At 43.5% G+C, this 26,178-nt stretch overlaps 1 protein-coding gene across 1 annotated transcript in view; it reads right to left on the bottom strand.

The window, feature by feature from the left end:
- Window positions 1-4,756: 4,756 nt before the first annotated feature.
- Window positions 4,757-26,178, bottom strand: part of UVRAG (UV radiation resistance associated) — a 109,308-nt gene continuing 87,886 nt past the window's right edge. Inside the window, exons 14-15 of the mRNA XM_082483871.1 lie at window positions 19,680-19,771; window positions 4,757-6,291 (exon numbers count right to left, since the gene is read on the bottom strand). Of these exons, the coding sequence (XP_082339997.1) occupies window positions 5,589-6,291; window positions 19,680-19,771 (795 nt within the window). The 3' untranslated portion in view covers window positions 4,757-5,588. The remainder of the gene's footprint in view (window positions 6,292-19,679; window positions 19,772-26,178) is intronic.

Raw genomic sequence — 26,178 nt, forward strand, 5'->3', positions numbered from 1 at the left:
CTACTAGAGGACAGATATTATCCTTGGTCCTCTTTTTATCGCTAATATATTTATAGAAACTTTTTTTGTTGTCCTTGACAACAGAAGCCAGGTTTAGCTCTAGCTGAGCTTTGGCCCTTCTGATTTTTTCCCTACATCCCTTTACTACCTCTTTGTAATCCTCCTGGGTGGCCTGCCCTTCCTTCCAAAGGCCGTATATCCTTTTTTTTTTTCCCTAAGCTGCAATGAAACCTTTGTTATATCTGAGGACCAGAAAGCATTTTTGTTCTTTTTTTTTTTTTTTTTTTTTTTTTTTACATTTTTAATTTTTCGATGGCCAGTGCTTTATTTGCTTCCAAGTCAGTGCAACGCAGAAAGGGACTTTCTGTCCCAGCTAAAACCAAGACGATCCAGCCCAGAATGGATACAGGCTGTTCTAGAAGTCGGAAATTCAGAAATTCAAGTACGATTTTATCCAAAAAACCTATTAAAAGTAACCTAATAAAGCTAGACTGAAGAGCCCATCAGATTAAATGTCAAATTAATCAACGTGATACATACAGGAGAAATTCCACCAGCAGCAGAGTTGACGTCAGATGAGCAATTACTTAACGGGAGAAAAGTTTCTGTGCTATTTAATGAAAACTTGTAAAATAACATTCCATCCTGCCGTATACAAAATAAGCTGGTATCAGAATAACCAGCAGTTAAGAGAAGTCTCAGTTAGGTATTTTCTCCCCTCCTCTGGAAAATTATAGTTGTTTTTGCACCCGGGGTTGGACCTTGCCTGCAGCCAGGAGGCGCCCACTGCTGCCCAGAGGTACCAGCTAAACTGGATCACTTCAGAGGACAAAGAGCACGTGCAAACGTTTCCATCTGAAACAGGACAAAACCCACAAACCGAAGAGAAATTCAGCCATTTGAAAGGTGCCAAACTCAAGTAGAGAAGAGCCCAGGGTTTTAGCTGGGAGAGTTGGGGGGGGGTTGAGCCTGGAGAAGACTCCATGGAGACCTCAGAGACCCTTTCAGTGCCTAAAGGGGCTCTGGGAAAGCTGGGGAGGGACTCTGGATCACGGAGGGGAGCCATAGGATGAGGGGGAATAGTTTTACATTGAAAGAGGGGAGACTGAAATGAGATCTGAGGAAGAAGTTTTTCACTCTGAGGGTGGTGAGCCCCTGGCGCAGGTTGCCCTGAGAAGCTGTGGCTGTCCCATCCCTGGAGGTGTTGAAGGCCAGGTTGGACGGGGCTTGGAGCAACGTGGTGTGGTGGGAGGTGTCCCTGCCCATGGCAGGGGGATTGGACTAGGTGATCTTTAAGGTCCCTTCCAACCTAAACCATTCTACAATTCTATTCTATATCATTCTAGTCCATATGCTCCGATTTGAAAACGAGCCCGCTCCCTCCAGCAGCACTTCCAGCTACGTTTTGATACTTTTCCACTCGTAGTTTATTATTCACTTTAACGCAACGACATCTCAATAAAACTGTTCAATGTTGCAAAACAGCTTAAAGTTAAATCTTCCCACTTCAGCTCTGGGACCATACAAGTTGGGTGTCTTGGCATTTCACTCTCTGCTGACAGACAGATTGGGTGGGGGAAAAAAGAGAAAAAAAAAACCAAAAACTGAGAGAAAAAGAAAAAGGCAAAAAACCTGTTGTCCTGCTGATGCCCGGAGAGTCCCTGCAGCTCTTCACGTTACAGTGCTTCCCACCAGCGACCATGTGTCACGGACAGCCTCCTCCCAGGACAGTAGGGTCCTGTTCAAGGAGAACACAAGCGTTTTTTTTTAGGCAGACATATGTTGCTGATTAGCTCGGATCCCAGAAGGATGAGTGGCAATGCCTCCCTGCTGAGGGAACACCGCGTTTCCACGATCCATCAAAGTTTTGCGAATCCAGCCATCTCCCAGCCCCACCGTGTGCTGCTTCTCCAGCCGCGTGCCATCTTTATGGAAGGAAGGTGAAAAAGAACCATGGTACCATCTCATGTGACATAGGATTTGGAGCCAGCAAGGCAGTGAGGTCTCCTAGCGCATCTTCTTGCCCAAATATTCACATTTGGATCGATATAGGTTTGATGAACAGAAGTTTTTGGGGGCTGGGGAGGACATCATGGTTCAAATCAGGCTCGTAAAGAAAATAAACACAAAGGAGCCATTAAGAGAAGACACAGGAGTTGAGAGATGCTAATCAGTTTTATTTTATAAATACAGATGAGCTTTCCCGCAATTACCAACATAGTTTTAATGTGTCATTTACTATGGGATATTCCAATTTTGCTTATTTTCAACAACTGGTCAAGCAAGGATAAGCCAACACTGTTGTGCGTGCTAGAAAAATATAGCGGGATACAATCTTCTGAAACTAATATTCTCAAAAATCTCCAGAATTCCTAGTGAGGGGAAAAGATGGCAACGACATGTTTTCTCCGCTTGAAGATGTTTGCAGACGTTTCGCAGTGTCACAGCCGTGCGGGAGGGAACGGAAAGGCTCTCGACAGTTTAGAGCACACTGTGATATATCAGCTCACCTTCAAACCTCCTATTTGCTTCTCTCGCACTATACTATTTGCAAAGTAATTTACAGGTGGGGGGGGGGAGGGGAGGGAAATCAACACAAAAAAAAAAAAAAAAGCAAGCCATGAGGTGGCTACAGTCTGTACAATCCCCCATCTTCACAGCAACGAGAAGTTTGTTAATGCTTTAATTAGCCCTATGATGCCACTCCCCTTCACGCCCCCTTCTATATAGACAGCGGTGAAAGGGGGAAGAGAAACGTGGGGACTATTTAAGGCCAACTAAAGATACATCCACGAAAGCCCATCAAAAAAGCTTTGTGCGACAGATGCAGAAATCAACCATCATGTTCGATACGTTGACAACTACAGGGCTCAAATAACAACACAACATCAGGGAGAAAAACGAGACTTCATTTGGTCGGATGCCACCTGAGAAAATGTGCAACTAATGAAAAAGAAAAAAGAATCCAAAGTCCCGTTAATGCTCTACGAACCCCATTTCACACATCGTTTAATTGCACTGAGATGCTCCGTGTTTGCCTACAAAACACGGCGACTTCACAAAGACTCTTTGGGTTGCTTTGAAAAGTTACCACCAAACGCCAACTAATGCCTTTCTGCTAGAAAGGACGAGCGTGCCTACAAAGACAAGGTCTGCGTGGATTTGAGCATGCCAGATCCCATCTCACAGGGTACACGACTGACTCAGCGTTCCCTAATTTCACCTAAAATTATGCTGCTTTCAGAAGAGGGTAAGATATAGTCACAGGACAGAATATCTTCTGCCCACTTCATTAGTAGTTTGTTTCTTGCCCTGCCAAAGCGCAGCAAGAGCTTCCTCCCCATCTCTTCTCAAAGATGATGGCAGCACTTTAAGCTGCCACAGTGTTTCCTTTAGGGAAGATTTTCATGAGGTTGGAGCAGAAGAGCTTATTCTCAGACTGGTCAGGGTCGGAAGGGACCTCTGGAGCTCACCCAGTCCCACCCCCCGCCAGAGCAGGGGCACCTCCAGCAATGGTACAGGACACGTCCAGGCGGGTTTGGAATGGCTCCAGAGGGGGAGACTTCCCCCCATCTCTGGGCATCCTGTGCCAGTGCTCTGCCACCCTCACAGGAAAGAAGTTCCTTCTCGTGTTGAGATGGAACTTCCTATGGTCCAGTTTGTGCCCGTTCCCTCTTGTCCTGTCACTGGGCACCACTGGAAAAAGACTGTTCCCATCCCCCCGCCACCCTCCCTTGAAGGATTTATCAGCATTGATAAGATCCCCCCCTCAGTCTTCTCTTCTCCGGACTAAAAAGTCCCAAGTCCCTCAGCCTTTCATCATAAAAGAGATGCTCCAGTCCCCTCATCATCTTTGTAGACCTTTGCTGGACCCTCTCCAGCAGTTCTGGCGAAGAAGATACTCATGAATGTGCCCAACTTCACACCCAAATTTACACCTGGAATCACGTTCAGCGCCTTACAGAATCGAGGTCTCTGCTTCCATTGAGCACATCGTACCGGGACAGACCAAACATAACGAATCGCTGTAGAAAGGCTCGATCCAACAACTCAATTGCAGACACAACTGTTAAAAGCTTTAACAGAAAAAATGTGAATATATTTTTTAATACAATCATTAAGGTGTTACCTGGAAAGATGCGTATTCTAGAACAGTGCTATTACGTATATTCGTTCTCACACACAGGTCTTGTTTCGACAACAGATAGCTGAGATTATACATATCCACATTTTTAAAAGTTAATTTAGCCTTACGGTGGAGTTAGGAAAAAGACTAGGTCATGGGTTCAAAAAAAAAAAACAAAAAACATAGACCAGGGAGGAAAAAAAAGCCAGGCGTGATGAAGTGTTTTTTATTCTGCTATATATTTTTATATTTGAGAGCTCACAATCGAGCCCAGATTCTTGGGTATACAATAGAGAAAGCAAGAGCAATGAAATCCAAACTGAACCAAACACCAGGAATGACAAAGCAGGCTGCAAATTGCTTTCCCATTAGTGCAGCCGAACACATGTGCCAGTGGTAACCTACCTAACGGCAAAGCGCACCTCCAGCCAACTGCTGGAAGTTTCTTCCTTTAAAGTACAGCTGTTTATAAGGAGATTTAATTTAGACGAACAACATTAAGTGCCTCCTTTCTACAGAGGGTGGAGCGATTCCACAAATTTGCCTAATTCCAAAGTGCTGACTGTATTTTTCAGTCTGGGTTGTTTTTTTTTTGTTGTGTTCCCCCCCCCCCCCCCCCAAAGATGCCTGCGAAGCACCTCCTGGCACACCGTCCCTGTTAAAACCCCTCGGAGGGCATGAGCCAAACCCCACATCCATAGTGCGTTCGTTAAGGTCTCTGCTGATGAGGTCTGTGCCCCACCAAAGTGTGGAATGGGCAGGCCGAGATTTTTTTTTTTTTTTTTTTTTTTTTTTTAATACAAGAAACCTTAGAGGTGATTTAGTCCTCGAGGCTTCTATTGGTGGGACAGGTGCTTGTTCTCTGGCAAGTTTACACCACCAACCAAAGACCCATCAGTGCAAACCAGAACTTCAAAGGCTGCAGAGCAGAGCCAGGAGAAAGCCGTCCAATTATAACAAATTCATGGTATTTCTGTAACACTGACTACATTGCTCAAGAAAACACAGGAGTACATGGGAGAAGGTAAAGAGGTCTTACCATAAATGGACTTTTAAATTAACTTTTTTTTTTTTCCTTCTGAAAAGATTAAAATAAGTTTAACGCTAAATAATAATTAAGAAATCAACAAATATTTATAGAATGGCCTGATCAGCACTAGGAGTTGTTTCCAGGGAAGCCTTTTATAAATGGATCCCAACGCCTACAAAAAAAAAAAAATATTCCAACAGATTATAAATACCAGATGTAAAAGGACTGGAAGCAGAATCAAGATTTACCTGGGCTGTGAATATAGCATGATCCTGTGTTATCGTGCTTAAGTCCGTTTGTCTAACACCAAAGGAATAGCTTTAGCTTTTTTATTTTTTTTTTTATAATTAATATAAAGAATAAGTGCAATTTTATCTCTATTCAAGATCACTTATTTCACCTCAATGTCTGCTATCAAATCCCTGTCCGAGCTCACTTGTCCGAACTTTTACGCGGTCTGCGGAAGCTGGACATATTTTCGTTCAGTGCATAGATCCTTCGAGAGAACTCCTCAAACTCCCCTAGGACTTGTTCGTCACACTCCACCGCCACGGCGTGCTCCACCGGGATGGAGTTAAAGTCTTCGAGCTGATCTCCCGTGCCGAACCCCGTCGCTTCCATCCCCATGATCTCCTCCGCTTGCTCCACGGTGCAGCAGAGGACAGGGCCGAGCGAGGGTCGAAACTCGCAGGGCTGCTCGTTGCTTGCAGCGCCGGAGCACTCGGCAGGCAGAAACGCCCCGTTTATTGCACTAGTATGTCCTAGGAAAGACTCCTGCCGGTCTTGGGTATTGTTTAGGCTCCCGTTTTCTCCGTTTAAACTGCTGCACAAGTTCTCGCCTTTCTTGGTATTTCCTTTCGAGGCGTCCATAGAGGTATCCAAGGAAGAAGATATCGATGCGGGTTTTTTATCCGGCTCTCCTACACGGGCTGCGATGGCGACAGGCTGCGTTAAAGCAGAGTTGTAACTAGGAGGAGGAGTTTTGTACTGTAGTCTTTCGTTTCCCGTGCTGGCTCGTTTGCGGAGTCCTTTATCCGGAGAAGGAAGCCCACTGGAAAAGCCAATATCCAATCTGCCGAAGCTAGAGCTCTGTCTCTTTGGAACGGGAATTGCACTGGATGTATGGTGTCGATCACTATAAAAGAAGGAAAGGATAAATCACAGCTGTCAGGCACGCTCACGAGCAATACAGATGTTTAACCAAAGGCTGAAGCAATTATTTTATCACGACTCCGGGCTCCCTTTGGCCAGCTACTTGTATCCTAAAGTGCTAAAACCCCAAATGTGTTTAATGCCGTACGAACTACAGAAGACACCCCAGAGGACAGCTTTACTGAAAACCCGTAAGATCACGTCAGAACATTTACAAAGCTCCATGGGTTGAAGAGTCAATCACCCAAAAAACCACCACATTACGTTAATTCGTACTGTTAACACCATTTTATAAGACCAAGCTGTACTTTATGAATTATTACTGTTGACCGTATATTTATGTATTTATGGCCTGTACTGGGCCATCATAAACTCTTCAAAAGTGAGTAATAATGGCCGAATCCTCTACGAGCGACTTCTTCCAACAGTGGACTTTCCCGACAGCTGCACAAAGGAGAAAAACCACACTTAACTTTGCTATTTGAAGAGGATTATTTTTGCCAGATCTTCCGCTTTTCTGTGCCAATCGTTCCAAAACTTTTTGGACAAACGTCAACCTCAGTTTCTTGAGGGATACAAACTAATCAAGCTTAATTTACAAGTTTGATTTTACTATTTAATACAGTTCCACAGACCACTTACACTGTCTCAGGGTCTGTAATTTGGAACATCCGCTTTACGTCATCCGGGGTGTGTTATGTGAATTTTCCTTCATCGGCTTAATCCTTATCCAAATATAATCACCATCCCATATGCAAATAGCATGTCATACATTAACTTAAGCAACCGGTTCATTTTCCTTCCAAATATTAAGAAAAAAAGAAAAAGCTATTACTGATCTGTGAAATATATAACTCCAAGATTCAACTACTGTCAGTGTGAGTCTCCTTCATTAACCCCTTTTAAGAGAAACTCTTTCTACTCGAGGCCTGATACATTTTGGGATCAGTCTTGTAGAAGACAATCTTGGAATAGCAGTTATGAGTAGCCCCTAGCGTGGATCCTTTTCCACATTATTTTTTTTTCTTTTTTTTTTGCTCTCCTATGTAAATAGGATAAGTTAATATTGCAAAAAGTCCCTCTGTGAAAAATAAGCATCCCCTGGGGAGGGCAGTGTGGAGTACTACTGCTCTTTCATTTCCTCTCCCATCTTACCTCCTCCCAGGCTGCCCCTTAACACCCACGTAGGGCTTTCCTTCTCTTCCATAAAAACCTCAAATTACCTTAAGGAAAAGTTGCTTTTCAGAATTTACAGTTGCGGACAGTGAAGTAGGGAGATAAGCGCCACACGTGCAGCTAGCAGCAAAAACTTCAGCTTGCTTCTTAGATTTCAACCACTGCTTCAGAGCTTTTTAATGCAAACTCTGCATCCCACTCCCAGCTTTGCTTGCAAAGGTTTGGAGCATTCTTACCAGAAGTGGCCAAACAGAAAGCGGTATGTGCCACAGATGCTCACAGGTGCTGTATATGTGGTCTTGGAGACCAGCCCACAAATCCCTTACTGACCAGAGACTTTAAAGGGCTTCAACCAACCCTACGCTATCAACCATTTATTTTTAAAATGGTGCAATATGGCAAAAACAAGGATCTGAGGACACTTGTGAACTTTACTTAGGCAATGTGCACTGCAGACATACTGGGGACGGTCTGTTTTCCCCTCCCCTTCCCCCACCGTAGTGCTTTCTGCCTTGATTCACAAAAGAAATCAATACTCGGTATTATTTATTTGATTAGATTCTGTTGATCTTAAATCTTAGCTAAGAAACTTTTTCACATTTCCTCTAGGTTTGCCGAATCTTCCTGAAGAGCAAGCACAGGAAATAAAAGTGTGTTATAATTTCAGCCTTAACAGCAAAATGCACCAAAACAAGGTATTTTGCTCTGTATCGAGGTATTACTTTACAATTAAATGGTAAGTTTTAGGAATTTATCCAAATTCCAAGATGAGTGTATATTCACAAAGTCTGATATCATTCAAGACACTTCTCTGGGTCCAAGGGCACATCATCCTATGTTTACATGAACTAATTCCTCATGAACAAGTGATAACCCATTACTACAGATCACTGTTCAAATTATAGGACACTTGGTAATTAAATAAATGGTGCTCTCCAGTGCAAGATATCTAAGGTTCTTCTACCTTTCCCATTCCAGACACAGAGACGGTGCAGAGCTGAATTACCTCCCTTCTGCCGGGATGAGATAGCACATAACATTGTGATTTGCGTGTCTCACCAAAGAGATGTGGCAAGATGCACGTCCCACCTTGAGGCACAGAAAGAAGGACAAACAGCAGCTGCATACAATGGAACCGGGCAGGAAAGGTCTCCCTCCTCTGTACAAAACCAAGCCCAAAGCATAGGCTGGGACCAGTCTTGCTGCTAAGAGGAGCTTAAGCAGGCCATGAGCTTTGAGGAGCACACAGAGGAGCCTCCAGGCAGAAGAGCGATGAGCTTTGCGCTACAAGGGCTTGGATACGTGCACTGTGCTGATCCACCACCTTGTGGCTCTAAATGCAGGAGGCTCAAAAGAGAGACAGGCACAAAGGAAAGACGGATTCTGTGCTCAGTCTAGTATCTTAGGTTGGGAAAAAAACCCCACTGTTGAAGTTTGCTTTGTTCTGTTTATACTGTATTGTCCATTCAAGATTCAAAGGGCACCACACTTGCTTTTTGCAGCTCTAGAATGAGGTGTATAAAATGTGTTCCTAAGTATGGACCTACTTGACAAACCCATTGTCTAATACCATTTAAAGTAGCGAACATGTATGCAATTCAAAAGGAATGCCATTCTCATACAAGCTCCTTTCAAACTCAAAGGCCACCGATCGCCATCCCCTTCCGAAAGAAATGGGCTGTTCCCAGACCTGATTCAAGTGTTCCATCCCCTGCAACAGTAACGATAGAAATCACTCTGCTCTATTTCTATCAAGATATCAGGGGTGAGTCAAATGGGAATATATTCCTGCTGAGGTGGAACCCAGGAGGGCAGATTCCAGAGAAACAACCCCACACATTCGAAATAAAAAAGCAAGACTGGGAATAATACACAATGTATAGGCAGAAAAGGATAACTTCTCCCCCGCCATCATGTACAACAGATGGTAGATACATCTACGTGTTCTGTAGACAGTTTGGGTCCAGGTTCACCAAGGGACTCCAGTGTGGAACAGGCTATACGCTAGCTGCAGAAGTTACAGGACAAGACACTTGCACCCCTTGCAAAGTAAAGGAAGAGTTTGACATCAAAGCATCAGATCTGCATCTCCCCGTATAGCAGCGAGGGCTTCCTACCTCCTGATCCAGGAAGGGTTTATAGGAAATTCTGCCATTTCTCTGGATTTTAGTCAACCATCCACAGGTTGAAACAGGCATTTAAGAGATTAAAACCTAATCCAGGAAGGACTTCAAGCTGTCCCTTGTGGATTTAAGTATAGATGAGCCTTTCTCAAAATAGTCACAGGGCTATCGACTCTATACACGGTATTTTAGTGATAAAAGCTTTTGCTTGAAATGTAAGCAGTCAGCAGAGTGTCCAGACAAATTACACACACGGTGGCCTGAACACCTACCAGCCTATAGGCAGGTTTGGAGTGGATCCTCTTGTTGAGGATCCTCTTGCCCTCTTAGGGCAACAAAGCTGGTGAGGGGTCTGGAGGACAAGTCTTATGAGGAACGACTGAGGGAACTGGGGTTGTTCAGCCTGGAGAAGAGGTCTCCCTTCAGCCTCCTCATCACCCTCTACAGTTACCTGAAAGGAGAATGTAGAGAGGTGGGGGCTGAGCTCTTCCCCCTGGTGACAAGTGATAGGATGAGAGGAAATGGGTTCAAGTTATGTCAGACGAGGGTTAGATTGGATATTAGGAAAATTTTTTTCACTGAAAGGGTTATTAAACATTGAAGTAGGCTGCCCAGGGAGGTGCCATCCCTGGAGGTGTTTAAAAAAGGGGTAGATGTGGTACTTGGGGGGACATGGTTTAGAAGTGGTTTTGTCAGGTTAGATTAATGGTTGGACTTGATGATCTTAATGGTCCCTTCCAACCTCAACAATTCTATGATACTATGAATATATCACCCAGTGGCGCAAGATCTCCCAAGAGTAAGAGCCATCTCAGATGAGGAGGACACGTAGGGCAAGAAGAGCAGAAAGCAACGCTAGATTTAATCCTAGCTCCTGAAGTTGCAGAGGCACACCATCACGCAAAACGCAATTAATTCTTGGAGACATCGAACTCAAGACAAAACCTCTTCACCATCTGAACAAGTCATACCTGCTACTCTTATTTGTTGGGCTGGACTGTGCTTCAAACTTGCTCCAATTCATTTCTCTTCCATCAGACTCTTTAAAGGGCAAAGACTCAAGTATTGCATAAGACTGCCTAATTAGCAAACTCCAAATTACCTTCAGCAAGCGCCGATCAGCCCAATTTAAGCACAACAGAAATGTTTCTATGCAGCAGCAGAAAATTAAGTGTCTGAGTAAACCAACATGAAATCTGTGGCATTTAATTCGCTCGAGAGAAGCAGCTTTACAAACTGTTCCGGTGGGCAAGTAAATTTAAAGTTCCTCCTAAAAAGAAACATGCCTAAATTCCTTTGCAAATCTAGGCCTTACAGGCAAATGGGTGAGAAATTAATTACTTCGCAGGACCAGGAGAGTTCTTTAAAGAGCTTGTTATGACAAGGCTATTCAAGCTAACATGTTATGTATGCCTGAACAATACCTCTTTAGTCCAGCAGCCAAAAAAAAAATTAAAAAAAAATATCTTCCCTTCCTTATTAAGTTGAACTGGCAGAATGATCTATACTAAGTGATCTAACAGCCTAAACGTAGCAGCAATACAAAGCTAATCTCCCTCGTCTAGAAAATAACTTCCCAGTTAATAGAGTACGTAAGGGCTGCCCCATAGGGCAGTAAAACACGAATGATCTTCATTTATCATGCGAGCGTTCAAACTAATGAATTAGAACAAAAAGCACTTGCAGCCAGGTTCCTCATAATACATGCAATGAAATGGACCTTACTTAAGACTGCAAAACCAGGTTTTAAGCTGCTGGAGACATATTCGGGCAGATTTCCGAAACCATCCATTGCTGCCAATAAATATGAATAGGATGGGTGTAGCTTCGGCCGGGAATAAATACGGGGATAACAGCCCAAATCTGAGACAGCAGGAATGAAGTCAATAGAAAGGCTTAACTGCTTATCAAATATGATCTAAGGCATTTAGATAAAAATAAATACGCATGAAGGACTTTGGAGATCAGCCACAGAAGAGTTCATTGCCCGGGCTCCTTCCACGGCAACTGGAGAGAAGGGTGGGCAACACCCTATTGAGGGCCATTTATGACCAGTGGGAAAGTCACCCTCTTAGGATGCCTCCTCTTGACCACAGGAGCAACTTAGGCAACTAGTTTAGGCTGAATGACGAGTGTCTAGAAGGCAAACACGAGAAGATGAATAGCTCTCTCTATACTTTTAAGTAGAACAATGGTCATAGTCTTGCAGGCAAGTAAAATAAAATCCAAATGGCTCTTGGGACAGTGGGTTAAGCACTTAAGTCAACGGGTCTTTTCCTGTTCCATCACCTCCCTTCCCTCCAGGTGAGAATGAGAAGTCAGATCGAGGTCTTGGTTCAAAAGTAACATTTAGAGAGGCACAGAGCTCAGAAATATACGTTGCTATTAACCTTCACGAAAACAAGCAGCTGACGGAGGGTCTCTATTCCATTTGCGCTTTCCTCGAGGCTGTACTGTTACCAGAACTCCCAGCACCCCATCAAGGCAAAGTCCAATGAAAGAGATGCCTTATCAGCTTCACAGCTCATGGAATTAATAAAATATATTAAAAAAAACAAAAAACAAACCAAGTCACCTTAGATAACTATCATCCAATTGCCCAGAAACTTTAGAGATTGTAAGGTGTCATCACCAGTGAAGCCAGTCTGGCTTGCAGGAGCACAGCCCCTTTACTCCAAGGTACAACCTTGACCTGAATTACTGGGGTTGAGCTGGGTCAGCTTCCAGCCCCGATTACTCAGTCGTTCTTCTGAGACAGCAAACACATGTGGACACCTGTCCGAAAATAACGGCCTGTGACTCGTGGAGCACAGAAAATGATTTGATGAACTGTCATCAGGGCTTAATGACTTTTAGTCATCAAGTTGGATCAGGCTGGAACTGGTTACCTATAGGAGTACGTATGGTTCCAACCAGGAAGCAGGATTTCCAAATTAAAAAAAGAAAAAAAGGAAGAGAAACCTCAGATTTATTGGACAGTACAGGTAAGAGGATTACATCACCACCAATCTTAACGTTTCAATTGCATCCAAATCGCAAAAGCCAATCCATAATAGTCTAACTTCAGCTGTAAGTTCGACTGGCAGCAAAATTACAAAGTAGCTGTTTTCTCCCCCAAATATTAGTTTTTACTCGTTATAATTACTCCATTTGGGCATTCTTACAGACCTGAGGCACAAGACACAGATCCCGTGCCGTAAACAGGCGAGAAAGTGATTGAAGTCGCACACAAACCCTTCTAAAATTATTTTCTTAGCGAACCGATTCTGGTTGTAATCTGTTTGCAGTTTTGATAAAAAGGAAAAGTTTCTTCAGTCAGATTCACTTGTGCTTATTTAATCTGTCTGCGAGGGGCTCAGGGAAACCGTAAAGCAGTATGAGAGACAGAATACAATTCACAGGCTCAAATATGTATCTTTTCCTCCCCACAAAATGTTTCCTCTGAGGAACATTACTGGATCACAGCTGGTCAAAATACTAAATCTTGATTGTCTGGCCAAAAGCCAAAATCCACAGCTACAGCTCTTTGGTATGAGAATACTTTTTTTTTTTAGAAAAAAAAAAAACAAAAAACAACCTTAAAAACTTAAACACCATTTGATCTTTTTTTTGTTGCAAACTATGACCTCATGGCAGTAAGAACGCTAAATGAAGGTGTTTAAGTTGGTTTATAGCCATCTGAAATGTTTGAAGCTCCAAGCGCAGCTCTGAGCCAATATCATGTCAACTGTGCTAAAAAGCAATAATAGTTTCTCACCTTCTTCGAGATTACTGGTTAAATAACGTACAATAGAGACAGGGCTGCAAAGGGAGGCTGCCAATATGAAATTAAGGTGAAATTGAGTTTTTTGGCAGCTAAGAAATTCTGACACACGCTTTTAAATAAAAAATTTAAAAAAAAAAAAAAAAGAAATCTTCATAAATGAAGCTACCAGAATTTTCTTAACTCAAACATTAAGTTTCGGGCTCCTCTTGAATCTAGCAGTATATGAATCAAGACATACCTTCAAACCACAAAGTTAAGCTTCGCCACGCAAGTCTTTTTGGGTAAAGCTTTTACATGGAGGCTCAAAAGGACATCTCCCTGACTACAGACAAGACATTCTAAAGGAGTATCTCCTATTTGCCACCATTAGATAAGCCTATTGTCTAATCTATTCACTAGGAAAAAAAAATCCCCTTCTCACTGGCCTGTTCAAGTTTGCAGTGTGCTCTTTACTGGCGATGAATAACCGCAAATACCATCCCTCAAAAGTTACACCGAGTAAATAAAATTAAGCTGAAGAATAGGAGAGAAAATGAGAGAGTCTCTTGATTTAATGCAACCGTGAGCTAAAGAGCCTGGTCTGTGAACGATAAATCGGAACACGTAAAAAGGAATAAAACGCTGTTCAAAATGTACAGACTATGTGTAAGTAAAGACTTGTTCTCTCTCAAAAGCTGGAATAAGTTGCATGCTCAATAGGAAAAGAATTTTAAGAGGAAAAACTGCATAGGGCCTTTTGCACCAGCAAAAGCTAATCTTAAAAATAAGCTGCTTTTCTGGAAGCCAATGAGACTCCAGAACTAAAAAAAAAAATAAAAAAAATTGGAAACGCAGAATTATTCCCAAAAGGAAACAGGGACCACAACTGAGACAGTCTAAATCCACAACAACTTTGGCTCATCATCTCTCACCTTAAGAGTCACCACCCAGATTTGATAGCAGAAAAATAAGTTTTTGCAGTCCCGTAGGCTCCGTAACAGCACGGGCGGAAAACAACCGATCTGTCTTGATTTCGTCTACATACGGTACAAATAATATTGTGCAGTAAGGGTAAAGGGGGAAGAAAAGTAAACACAGCAAAATATAGGTGCCAGGAGAGATAGGAAGAGGGAAGCAGAGCTTGTAGACCTGCGAGCTCACTGCAATAAATCACGCGTGTTGGGATGTGAAAACACGCATTAATCATTTAAGTGTCACGCCTGAGAAACCAAACCCCCACAAATCTCACCGGGCAGAGGGATCCAGCAGCAACACAGTTAAACCTCGATGCAAAAGGCACTGGGCTCTGCAGACCTTCAAGGGGACCAAGACCTGGCCCAGAGCTCCCGGCAGAAGAATGGAGTTCATGAAAGCCTGAAGCGGAGACTTTAAAGACAAATTTGGTCTGATGGAAGCATGAAATAGGTGGGCTCTTCTACAAAAGCTGTGGGGGCTTTTTCACAGAATCACAGAATGTTGGGGATTGGAAGGGACCTCTGGAGCTCACCCAGTCCCACCCCCTGCCAGAGCAGGGGCACCTATAGCAGTTGCACAGGACACGTCCAGGTGGGTTTGGAACAGCTCCAGAGTGGGAGACTCCCCCACCTCTCTGGGCAGCCTGTGCCAGTGCTCTGCCACCCTCACAGGAGAGAAGTCCCTCCTCATGTTGAGATGGAACTTCCTATGGTTAAGTTTGTGCCCATTACCTCTTGTCCTGTCACCAGACACCACTGAAAAAAGACTGTTCCCACCCCCCGGCACCCTCCCTTGAAGGATTGATAAGATCCCCCCTCAGCCTTCTCTTCTCCAGACTAAAAAGCCCCAAGTCCCTCAGCCTTTCATCATAAAAGAGATGCTCCAGTCCCCTCATTATCTTTGTAGTCCTTTGCTGGACCCTCCCCAGCAGTTCCCTGTCCTTTTTGAACTGGACACAATACCCCAGATGTGGCCTCACCGGGGCAGAGCAGAGGGGGACGATGACCTCCCTCCATCTGCTGGCCACACTCTTCTTGATGCCCCCCCAGGATGCCATTGGCCTTCTTGGCCACCAGGGCACATTTTTCTTTGTTTGTTCTCAATCTGAAGAGGTAAAGAAACTATTTTGTACTCAACTCTAAACCGACACTTGTCAGAGAAAGAAGTTAAGCCCATATTTCGGTTACCCTGAATATCTGGGGGATTCAATTCCTTTCCAGACTGCAGAGAAACACAGGTGTCTCTCGTCAAAACCAAAAAGGAGGAGGGTGCACGGCCCAGGAGTTAAAACCAGTCCTGTTCAAAGAGATACTAAGTATAGTATTGCTTTTTTACCAGCGTGATGATGATTTGACAGACCTCAAATCCAGCAAAACCCAGCTAGAAGTGCTAAGAAAGGAAACTGAAAAGCAGGAACAACAAAACCAAACCAACCAGGCAGCGCAAGTCAACCTGTAGATAAGAAAACCCCATCGCTGCCTCACGATGGGCTGCTCTTATCCCACAAATGAAGGATGACCTGGAAATGCTTTACCGACTACAGTTTGTGGCAGACTCACCTATAGTACGCTGAAACCAAAAAATGCCTTCAAATCTTCGTTTTAGCAGCTGGGGGCTTTTCTGCTTGCTTAAATATATGTCATCAGATATTATCCACGAGACAGTGGGCACCCGTACTCTGCTCCCTCTGTGTTCAACTGCAATGCCCAATTATGAAAGTCTAGCCAGTTTTCCCCATGAGCGAGACTCCCTGTTAAGGCTAATTTCCATTTATATTATTAGGAAGTACTAAGAAGCATTGTTTAGAATCATTAGCCTTAAAGAAAGCGTAAGTTAAAAATGAACAACTATTCATACAAGTTTTGGAGGTGAGAAGGAAATGAGGCATAGACATTCATGGGGGAGGGAAGGAGGGAACGTGATACTCCCGGAGAACTACGCTTAATATTCCTAAATGTTTTGAAATATTATCCAGCCAAAAAAAGTGTTTTGTCTTGCTAATGACTGTGTATCACCTATAGGAAAAATAAACCACCCTGGTTGTGTGATGGCAAAACATCTAAGGCATAACTAAAGCTTCCATTATTAGTTCTTCAAAGCCAGCACACACCAGAAGGGAAGGAAGATACTTAAATGGGAATTGTTTCCAAGGTGTACGTGTCATCCCACCTCTGCTTATTCAAGCCTGAAGGAGACAACCACGACCTGTACTCCTCCCTCTCTACTGACGAGTACGCACAAGCACTGCAGAAGTCACCGTTTAGGTATTTCGGCACTTCATTTTCAGATTTGCTTAGGGGACCACACGTCATTTTAGGATTTTTCCATCACAGTGACGGATACCACATGAAAACTCATGGCAATATCTTCCTGATGAAGAAAGCTTTTCTTTATGCATCCCGTTAGGAGCTACGAACAGCAGGGAGAACCTTTTCAGCTGTGCCTGAAATTACCGACAGAATAAAACTGCACAAGGGACCAAACCTCCTTTTCTCAGGACCCGTTTACTCCCACTGTTCTGTTGGCTGAGCGGAATTTCCATCAGGCAACGCTTTTTACGGTATTGCTCAAAGATGATGCTTTTTCTACTCCTGTATTTGTTTTCCTTTGCCAAGACTCTACTCCCAAAATAAGCGATTTGGACAGTAGCAAAGAGTTCCCATGGATCAGCATTTCTGTGCAAGGAATGAAACAAAGGCAAAGAGTGACACCGAAATAAGGGCTGGTAAGAGCTGCCGCATGACAACATCCCATAGGATTTTCATCAATCGGATATATTGAGCTGCACTACCCCCGAGGCACTACCCCTGTTTGCAGCCTGCTGTTTTAATTTTCAAAGGGAGCTATAACAGACAGCTTGCTCTCGTTTTTGGATAAAAGGATGTCTGATCACATAGTGTCTTTAGAATTAATGTGGTGTTCTTCCCCTGTGCTGCATATTGCAGGAAAAAAATAATAAAAAAAAAAGAGACTTTTAGAGCTTAGCAACATTTTAGGACCCTACTAAAAATACAGCAGTAAGAACACTGTTGGAGCCGTAAAATCCTTTAAAAGTTACAGAAACGGGTACATAAGAGACCAGCCGTTTGCCTGCTGTTTTTCAACCCAGAGCTATTTATCACACGGAAATTTTTCAGCATTCATGTCAGACAAGTATTTCCATCACAACAAAACTCCACCTTCTGCTATGCCGCCTCTATACCTGTCGCGCAGAGCGTGGCAAGAGACCGCTCTGGGTTAGGCTGATAAAAGGCTCTGCTACATTGACTTGTCAGGAATTCGGATATAACACGAATATCGCTAGAAGGCTTTAACTCCACTGCTAAAGAAGGACCAGAGCCACAATGTGTAGCATCATTTCACATCAGATTTAAGTACTAGTCCAAGCCTGCTTTTGAGTCTTCCCCTAAGAGCCCCAAAATATTAAGGTTTGGCTGTTAGTACTTCATAGTTCATTATCTTACTAGGAGTAACTACTTTCCATTAGGAAGACTGGAAGCATTCTTTCACCTTAATTTAGTGTATGTGCCAGAATAAATTATTTCTCAGATCAACTGAAGCAGCGAGGGAGTCCATATCCATCACCAGAGCATCTGGCAGCAAAACCCGGTGGGGTTACCTCACGGTGGACAGTATTTTCAGTACTTTGGAGTATCCAGAGCATCTGCATGGGGTCAGGTATTGACAGGGAGCACACAAGACCTGTGCAACTTTGGAGCAGGGAATACTTAACCTAGGGATCCTAAACTGGCACACTGCTATGTTTGGGTGGGATTCAGGTACCCAAAGAACAAAGATAAGAATGCAGGACAAAATCATAGAATGGTTTGGGTTGGAAGGGACCTTAGAGATCATCTCATTCCAACCCCCCTGCCATGGGCAGGGACACCTCCCACCACACCAGGTTGCTCCAAGCCCCATCTAACCTGGCCTTCAACACCTCCAGGGATGGGGCAGCCACAGCTTCTCTGGGCAACCTGCGCCAGTGCCTCACCACCCTCACAGGGAAAAATTTCTTCCTAATATCTCATCTCAGTCTCCCCTCTTTCAGTTTAAGTCTGTCCCCCCTCATCCTATGGTTCTCCTCCCTGATCAAGAGTCCCCCCCCCAGCTCTCCTGGAGCCCCTTTAGGCACTGGAAGGGGCTCGGAGGTCTCCCTGGAGCCTTCTCCTCTCCAGGCTGAACCCCCCCACCTCTCCCAGCCTGTCCTCCCAGTAGAGAGGCTCCAGCCCTCCCAGCAGCTCCGGGGCCTCCTCTGGCCCCGCTCCACCAGCTCCATGTCTCTTCTGTGCTGAGGCCCCCGAGCTGGAGGCAGCACTGGGGGGGGTCTCCCCAGAGCAGAGCGCAGCAGAGGGGCACAGTCCCCCCCTTGCCCCGCTGGCCACGCTGCTGGGGATGCAGCCCGGGATACGGTTCGCTTTCCGGGCTGCGATCGCCAATAATTGCTTACAGTAAGAGGCTGCATAAATGCACACAATTCAAAGACCATAAATTAAAAAAATGAGAATACGAAGCATCCAACACCTGCAGAAATACCCTTGCTAGGGAATTATGCCTTCCGCATTTGCTAAAGTTTATCTCGGTGGGTTTAAGGAGAATTGGTCAAACCACGTGCTCAAACAGCTGCTGCAAGAGAAGCCTACGCTAACTTTACCTTACAGAAACTAGTCTGCTTTGATTTTCTGCACAGACAGTGGAGAGGGAGTCTGGATCCTCCAGAGTGAACCAGAACAGAAACACTCAAGATTTCCCGGGAAGGTTACTATAACCTTCAGCTACTAATTAACGTAGCTTCCCATTTAGCAACAACACTCAACACGCAACTGCTATTCTCATTAGCTGCGATTATACTCGACACAAATTGTGCTGATTATAACTCACACATTCCCACGCAGATCACCAGAATCACACATTTAAAGCAAACAGGACGCCAGGTACTGACCAGGCTGAGACCTGTTCTTCTGGGGTTGTTATGTCTTTCTACCCTCCTGGACTATCATAATACAGAAGGTCCATCTGCTACCAACCCTTAGATACAGTCTTAAAAGAATGATTAGTTCGCCTCCTTTTAGGGAAGAACATCGCTTTTCAAACAGTCTTCCCCCACCCTGCCCACTCCTGCAAGCGGCGTTGTGGCCCCATCACGTGGATATTACAACAGCAGAAGAAAATAGTAGAATACCGTGGACATCTTACATGGCCTGTATTTTGGGGAAGCCACAATTTTGCCTGAGCACGCTTAACCCTTGTGAAGAGGAGCTGCTCATTTGCGAGAAATCCTTACATCTAAATTCTTTCTAGCATCCACCTCTTTCTTTTTAATTACCGGAAAAAAAAAATAATAATACTTACCATCTGACCATTAGCCCAAGCTCCATGAAGTTCTTCAGGTTAGGAAGAGTTTGCCTTAGATCTGGAGTACTCAGCCCATGTTGATATCTAAGCTACAAGAACAGAAAAAAAAAACAACAAAAAAAAAGAAAATTAGCACTGCTTTCCAAATGCCAGATTCCAATGGATATAACATTCTGGTCAGTTAATTTACTATGTTTTCAAAGAAAGTGTAGGATAATCAAGCAGTTCTAAGCGATCTATTCCCCTTACGGAAATGTTCCATTTAATACTCATAACCTCGCATTAGCAAAACCCACCCAAGAACAGGGACAAAAATAATCAGTCAATCTGACCGTTAAACCCCGTTACACTTTTTCCATTTCCCATCTGGAACAGGAGAGCAGCCTCACAGATTAATAAAAACACAGCCATTAAGTGAAAAGACCGAATTTCAGCACAGTGCTCTCTATTCACCGGTTCAAAATATCTATTTGTGTACAAATGTCATCTGTCACCCTGAGCATATCAATGTGCGCTGGAATCCGTAGTGGAATTATAACAGTAACAGCAACTAGTGAAAATACATACTATCACACGAGTGATGTAAATCTGTGTGCCTTATACAGTTCACATCAACAGTTAAACCACTGCGATTATTCTCATAATTAAACCCAGCGTTCAAATAAAATGCTAAGTAGCTAAGAGAAAGGCTTCAAACACTGACTGACTTTAACCCAAGTATTAACTCCTCCGTGGGTGCAAACATAGATAAAAAGACTCAATACACTGAGTCCACACAAACCGCAACTTGCCTTTACTCTCAGTTCATAGAATGGTTTGGGTTGGAAGGGACCTTGAAGATCATCTCATTCCAACCCCCCTGCCATGGGCAGGGACACCTCCCACCAGCCCAGGTTGCTCCAAGCCCCATCCAACCTGGCCTTCAACACCTCCAGGGATGGGGCAGCCACAGCTTCTCGGGGCACCCTGCGCCAGTGCCTCACCACCCTCACAGGGAAAAATTTCTTCCTAATATCTCATCTCAATCTCCCCTCTTTCAGTTTAAATCTGTCCCCCCTCATCCTATGGTTCCACTCCCTGATCCAGAGTCCCTCCCCAGCTCTCCTGGAGCCCCTTTAGGCACTGGAAGGGGCTCGGAGGTCTCCCTGGAGCCTTCTCTTCTCCAGGCTGAACCCCCCCCCCAAGTCTCCCAGCCTGTCCTCCCAGCAGAGGGGCTCCAGCCCTCGCAGCAGCTCCGGGGCCTCCTCTGGCCCCGCTCCACCAGCTCCATGTCTCTCCTGTGCTGAGGCCCCCGAGCTGGAGGCAGCACTGGGGGGGTCTCCCCAGAGCAGAGCGCAGCAGAGGGGCACAGTCCCCCCCTCGCCCTGCTGGCCCCGCTGCTGGGGATGCAGCCCGGGGTGCCGGGGGCTCGCTGGGCTGCCAGCGCACATTGCCGGCTCATGGTGAGCTTCTCACCCACCAACACACCCAGGTCCTTCTCCTCAGGGCTGCTCTCCATCCATTCTCCTCCCAGTCTGGAGTTGTGCTTGGGATTGCCCTGACCCACATGCAGAACTCTGCACTTGGCCTTGTTGAACTTCATGAGGTTTGCACAAAACCACCTCTCCAGCCTGTCCAGGTCCCTCTGAGCGGCATCCCGTCCCGCCAGCCTGTCGACCTCTCCACACAGCTTGGAAGATCACCAAATGAAGTACACATGACAGAACTGTCACTGCTGGTGATTATAAACTACTTATTTAAGAAGTCCCCAACTAAAAATACCTCTGAAGAAAACGGCACACGCAATGGATAAAGTCCGTCTCTTTCATGTTTGAATCTCAAAACTTCATGGAAAATTTGCAGCAAAGTTTATTCCTCTTGTGGTTAAAATAGGGGGGGAGAAAAAATAAATCCCTAAATTCCAGTATCTTTAAGACTATCGGAATGAAGCAGTATCAACTTAAATGTGCAGTTCTCAGCAGATGTTAACACCCTCTAGAAGTCACAGCGGACCTCCAGTGTACACATACAGCAATGACACAAATTTGATACCAATAGAGCTACTTGCTGAAACGTGGGCCAATCCCACCCAAAGTTAAATTTGGAAGTTCGGTGTGTTGGTTTTTGTTTTGTTTGTTTTTTTTTTTTTTTTTTTTTTTTTTTTTTGGGGGGGGTTTGGTTTGTGGGTTTGTTTTTTTTTTTTTTTTTTTTTTTTTAGAATTACACACCTGTTTCCATAATTCATGACAGTAAGGTGTAGGCAAGCATCCTCTAGGTTCGAAAGATTTCCAACTTCTCCCAAACAAGGGGCCAATCAGTTTTTCACAGCAAAAGACTCAAAATTGGGAATGATTTCTAAGCTCGTCTGAGTTTTAGAAAGAAAAATTGCTTTGGAAGAAAATCATCCTCAGTACCACACTGTACAACAGGAGACCATTTGTTACACAGTTTATTATTTCCATATGGACACAGTCAAGTCATATGGTGGGCCTGGATTCATATTTTCTGCTACAATGACAGAACCTGGATTAAGAAAACCATACAATATAAATTACTAAACGATCACCACATTCTCCTGATGGGATTACAGTGGATTTGGTTAACCAAAGAACTAGCCTGGGGCAAAAGAAAGAGGGGGAAAAAAAAAAAAAAAAGAAAAACATTACATTTGTTCCTCCTACTACAATCAAGCGTTCATAGAATACCCCTTTTTATAGTCATCCTTAAATTCTAAGGTTTCAGAGCATGAAAAGAATTGGATTAAGGGATCTCTCTATTTCCAACAGCCAAGATCAGAGGAACGCACCCAAGACTCTTGTATCACAACACGAGCAAAAATACCATTTCTGCTTAAACAGATTTTCCTATTGCCAATAGTAGAGACGCACAATAAGTAAAGGTAGGATGTAAGTTTTGTGTAACCTCTAGAAAGAAAATATGATTTAACTTTATAAACTGCATTGTATTTTGGCTTTGTAATAGTAAAAACAAAGCAATGTTGCTTCACGTGTGTGCATCAATACAAGCTGACCATGATGTATTTAAAACAAACCTACAAATAATCCCAGAAGCTGCTGAAAAACTCATCTTTCTAGTGACAGAAAAAGAATAATAATAAAAAAAAAAAAAAAAAAATCAAACAGTTGAAGCATCAGAGCCAGTTCCCAGGTTTTATTCTGGTTCCAAAATTCTCTCCCCATGAACGCAAGAGGGTTAACTGCTGCTGCGCAGTGGTCTGCAGTAGATTCACATACCCCCAAAAAAGAAATCTCTCTACTTCTACCAAATGATAGAACCCGCTACACGTGCGGCACACAGCAAACGGGAGCACGGGAGGAGAGAAAAAAAAAAAAAAAAAAAAAAAAAGAAGAGAGATTTCTCTTTTACTTAAGAGAGCAGAACTCGTCTTCCTCCTACTCTCACCCTCTGCCAATCCTGCATCATTAGTAAGGACTGTTTTTTGTTTTTCCCCCAACCATAAAGCATTTCTCATACATCTTTCCTTAAGTTTAATGTTTTTTTAACAGCCAACACCATGTGTACAGGGATAGTTACTCCCCCTCACCCACTAAATATTAAGACGCTGACCAACAGTAATAACCATCACCTGTGACCCGTTACAGGAGGATTCATAACTTCAAAATCAATTTTAAAAAGAGAAAAACATTGGGAGAGGACAGCTGCTTCGCTCATGAGAGTTAAAAGGAGTTTAAAGACAGAGCTTAGCATTACGGCAGACATAAAGAGAAGAGGAAAGGAGGAGTGCAGAGAAACAAGACATCTGGGTAGGAAAACAAAAGGAGAAAGCGGTGATGACACTGTCTCGATTCTCCTAAGAAACTGAGTTCACATTTCAATTGCTTCTATTAAACATCACCCATCTCCACCCGCCCCACGCTAAGTTTCCAACGGCACCGAGGGTCATCCGCAAAAGCAGCATTTTATTTCAAGATTTGATTGTTCCTTCAGGGTATTACGGTCCCGGCCACCCAAAGAAAACGTGCCTGTTTTAATTTGAGTGAACGAGTGTCCAAGATTTGTGTTCACATTTATGACCGTGTATTCTCCGTGGGACTGTGAGTACATCCTTAATGATGTTCAAGTAATAAAATATTAATTGCCACTTCCTCACCAATATTTAGCTCCTATATACAGCTTTCTTTTCCCCAAGCGCTGTGTGAAACGCTGCTTGATTGAACAAAAACACATAGTAAACATGAAGTGGAAAACAAATAAGCTAAAGGCATCAGCCATTCCAGCCAGGAGTGCGCGTCTGCTCTCGTACCAGTCACTACCAACACCTCCATAGAAACAAGACATAGCAGGTGAGATGCGTATTTTATGAACGGATCAAGACAGAATCACTCAAGGAATATTTAGGGGTAAAAAAAAAAAAAAATTCTCAGTTTGTAACTTCTTTCAATTACACAGATTTATTCCTTTTACTCATCTCAAAAAGTGGAAGTTTTGACATTTTATTGTACTTTTTTGCTTTGACTTCTGCATTAACTGATATTATTCTAAGTTATCCAATTAGAGATGTAAAGAAGTGGCTAGAAAATGGTAACTGGAAAAAAAAAAAAACCACACAAAAAAAACCAAACCCATGTTCAGGTTTCTGCAGGGTTTTAGAAAACACTCATCCAATTTGATTACTGTCTCAGAAAACTTGTATCCCCCAACCTCTGACACTACAAATCCCCTGTGATAAACTTAAGTATTTCAGCATTACAGAATGACTTTGAAAAGAGGACAGACAGTATTTATAACTGTCAGTAGGTAACTGCCTAGACTGCTTTTGTAAAATCTGAGGTTTTTTTGTTTGTCCGAAGACAATTTCGGGAAATACTACTCTACCCCTAGAGAAGACCAGCCCACCACACCAGTGGGTATTTTGTATTATACAAAATTTATTCTAACACCACAGAAAACCATAAATGTTGAAATAAGCTGCATTTAAAACAATCATTCTCAGAGTGAAAGGTAAGACTTATTCTTCAAATCTGTATTAGCTTTTTATTAAAAGTTTTAAACATTTCATTTCCATCAAAGACTAGGACAATTGCCCCAGCTAACACAACCACAGCATTAGCTGTAGGTGAGGCATGACAAACAAAAGTTAACTCGTAACGAGTTGGGCGTAATTGGTTTAGACTCTTTAAGAGGGGAAAAAATTAAAAATATTCAGTTGCTCCAGTTTCTACCTGCATTTCCTTCTGTGCAACGGCTTCAGCTTCTACTGGGAGGAAGTTTTCTATCCTGAGCAGTGAATCAGCTCCACCCTGAGCATCTCTAAACCACTCCTGCCATCCAAGCACCTTCCAAGCAATTTATTTTGTCAACTAGACTGTTACACTTAATTAAAATCACGTCAGACAACATAAAAGCTTACCACCTTCCACAATAAAAGAAGTCACAAGCGTAGCTCCCTCGTTTGTGAACTAATCAAAACACAAGCCTGCAAAGGTCCAGTTACTCTCCTATAAAGTCCGTAAGATAAGAAGTATGAGAAGTATTAAACTTTTTTTTCAAATAAGTTGGCTTAAAAAGAAACCATTTAGCTATCTTTCCATTTCTGGGTAATATCAGATTGCACCCAAGATCAAAATTAAGGCTTTTGCCACTAAGGGGCTGCCTCTTAACAAACATAACGATATCCTGCATTTATGTGCAAAGACGAATAGCCCATTTCCTATACCAATTCCTGTAACAGTATTTAATGACTAATGGTATACAAGCATATACGTTTACTTCCAGCCAGCAACCACAGAGTGCCTCGACTGGAATATCCTTTTTTGGGAGCACAGAACGACTTCAATTCTGACCTCATCCGTTCATCATTTACTGTATTGTTTCCCCAGCCGCATCCATGTTGTTCTAAGACACGTGGAAGCAAGTCTCGCAGCTCAGACTATCACACAGTATCACAGTATCACAGTATGCTAGGGATTGGAAGGGACCTCAAAAGATCATCTAGTCCAATCCCCCTGTCGGAGCAGGAACACCTAGATGAGGTTGCACAGGAAGGCGTCCAGGCGAGTTTTGAATGTCTCCAGAGAAGGAGACTCCACAACCTCCCTGGGCAGCCTGTTCCAGTGCTCTGTCACCCTCACTGAGAAGAAGTTTCTTCTCAAATTTAAGTGGAACCTCTTGTGTTCCAGCTTGAATCCATTACCCCTTGTCCTATCATTGGTTGCTACTATGTTAATAAAGCTCAAAATACCGACCACTCCAGTACATGTTCTGCATAATACTCGAGTCTACGCTGAAACCTCCCACATTTTTTTGCGTTTCCCTTAGTCTCTACCGCAGGCAACTGGTCCTTGATGCTGTAGCACCATCTCTATTCATACAAGAGGTGGACCCAACCCACTGCTACACCATACAAGCTCACGTCAAGGCAGTCAAGAGCAATTTTGACTTAGTTTCAATGAAACGAGGAGGTTTTCTTGATAGCATCAAGCATTCAGGAGGACATCTGCTCCACAAATGTGAAAACCCACAAACAAAAATAGAA

This window comes from Vanellus vanellus, assembly GCF_965231255.1.
Source record: "Vanellus vanellus genome assembly, chromosome: 1".
NCBI lineage: Eukaryota > Metazoa > Chordata > Aves > Charadriiformes > Charadriidae > Vanellus > Vanellus vanellus.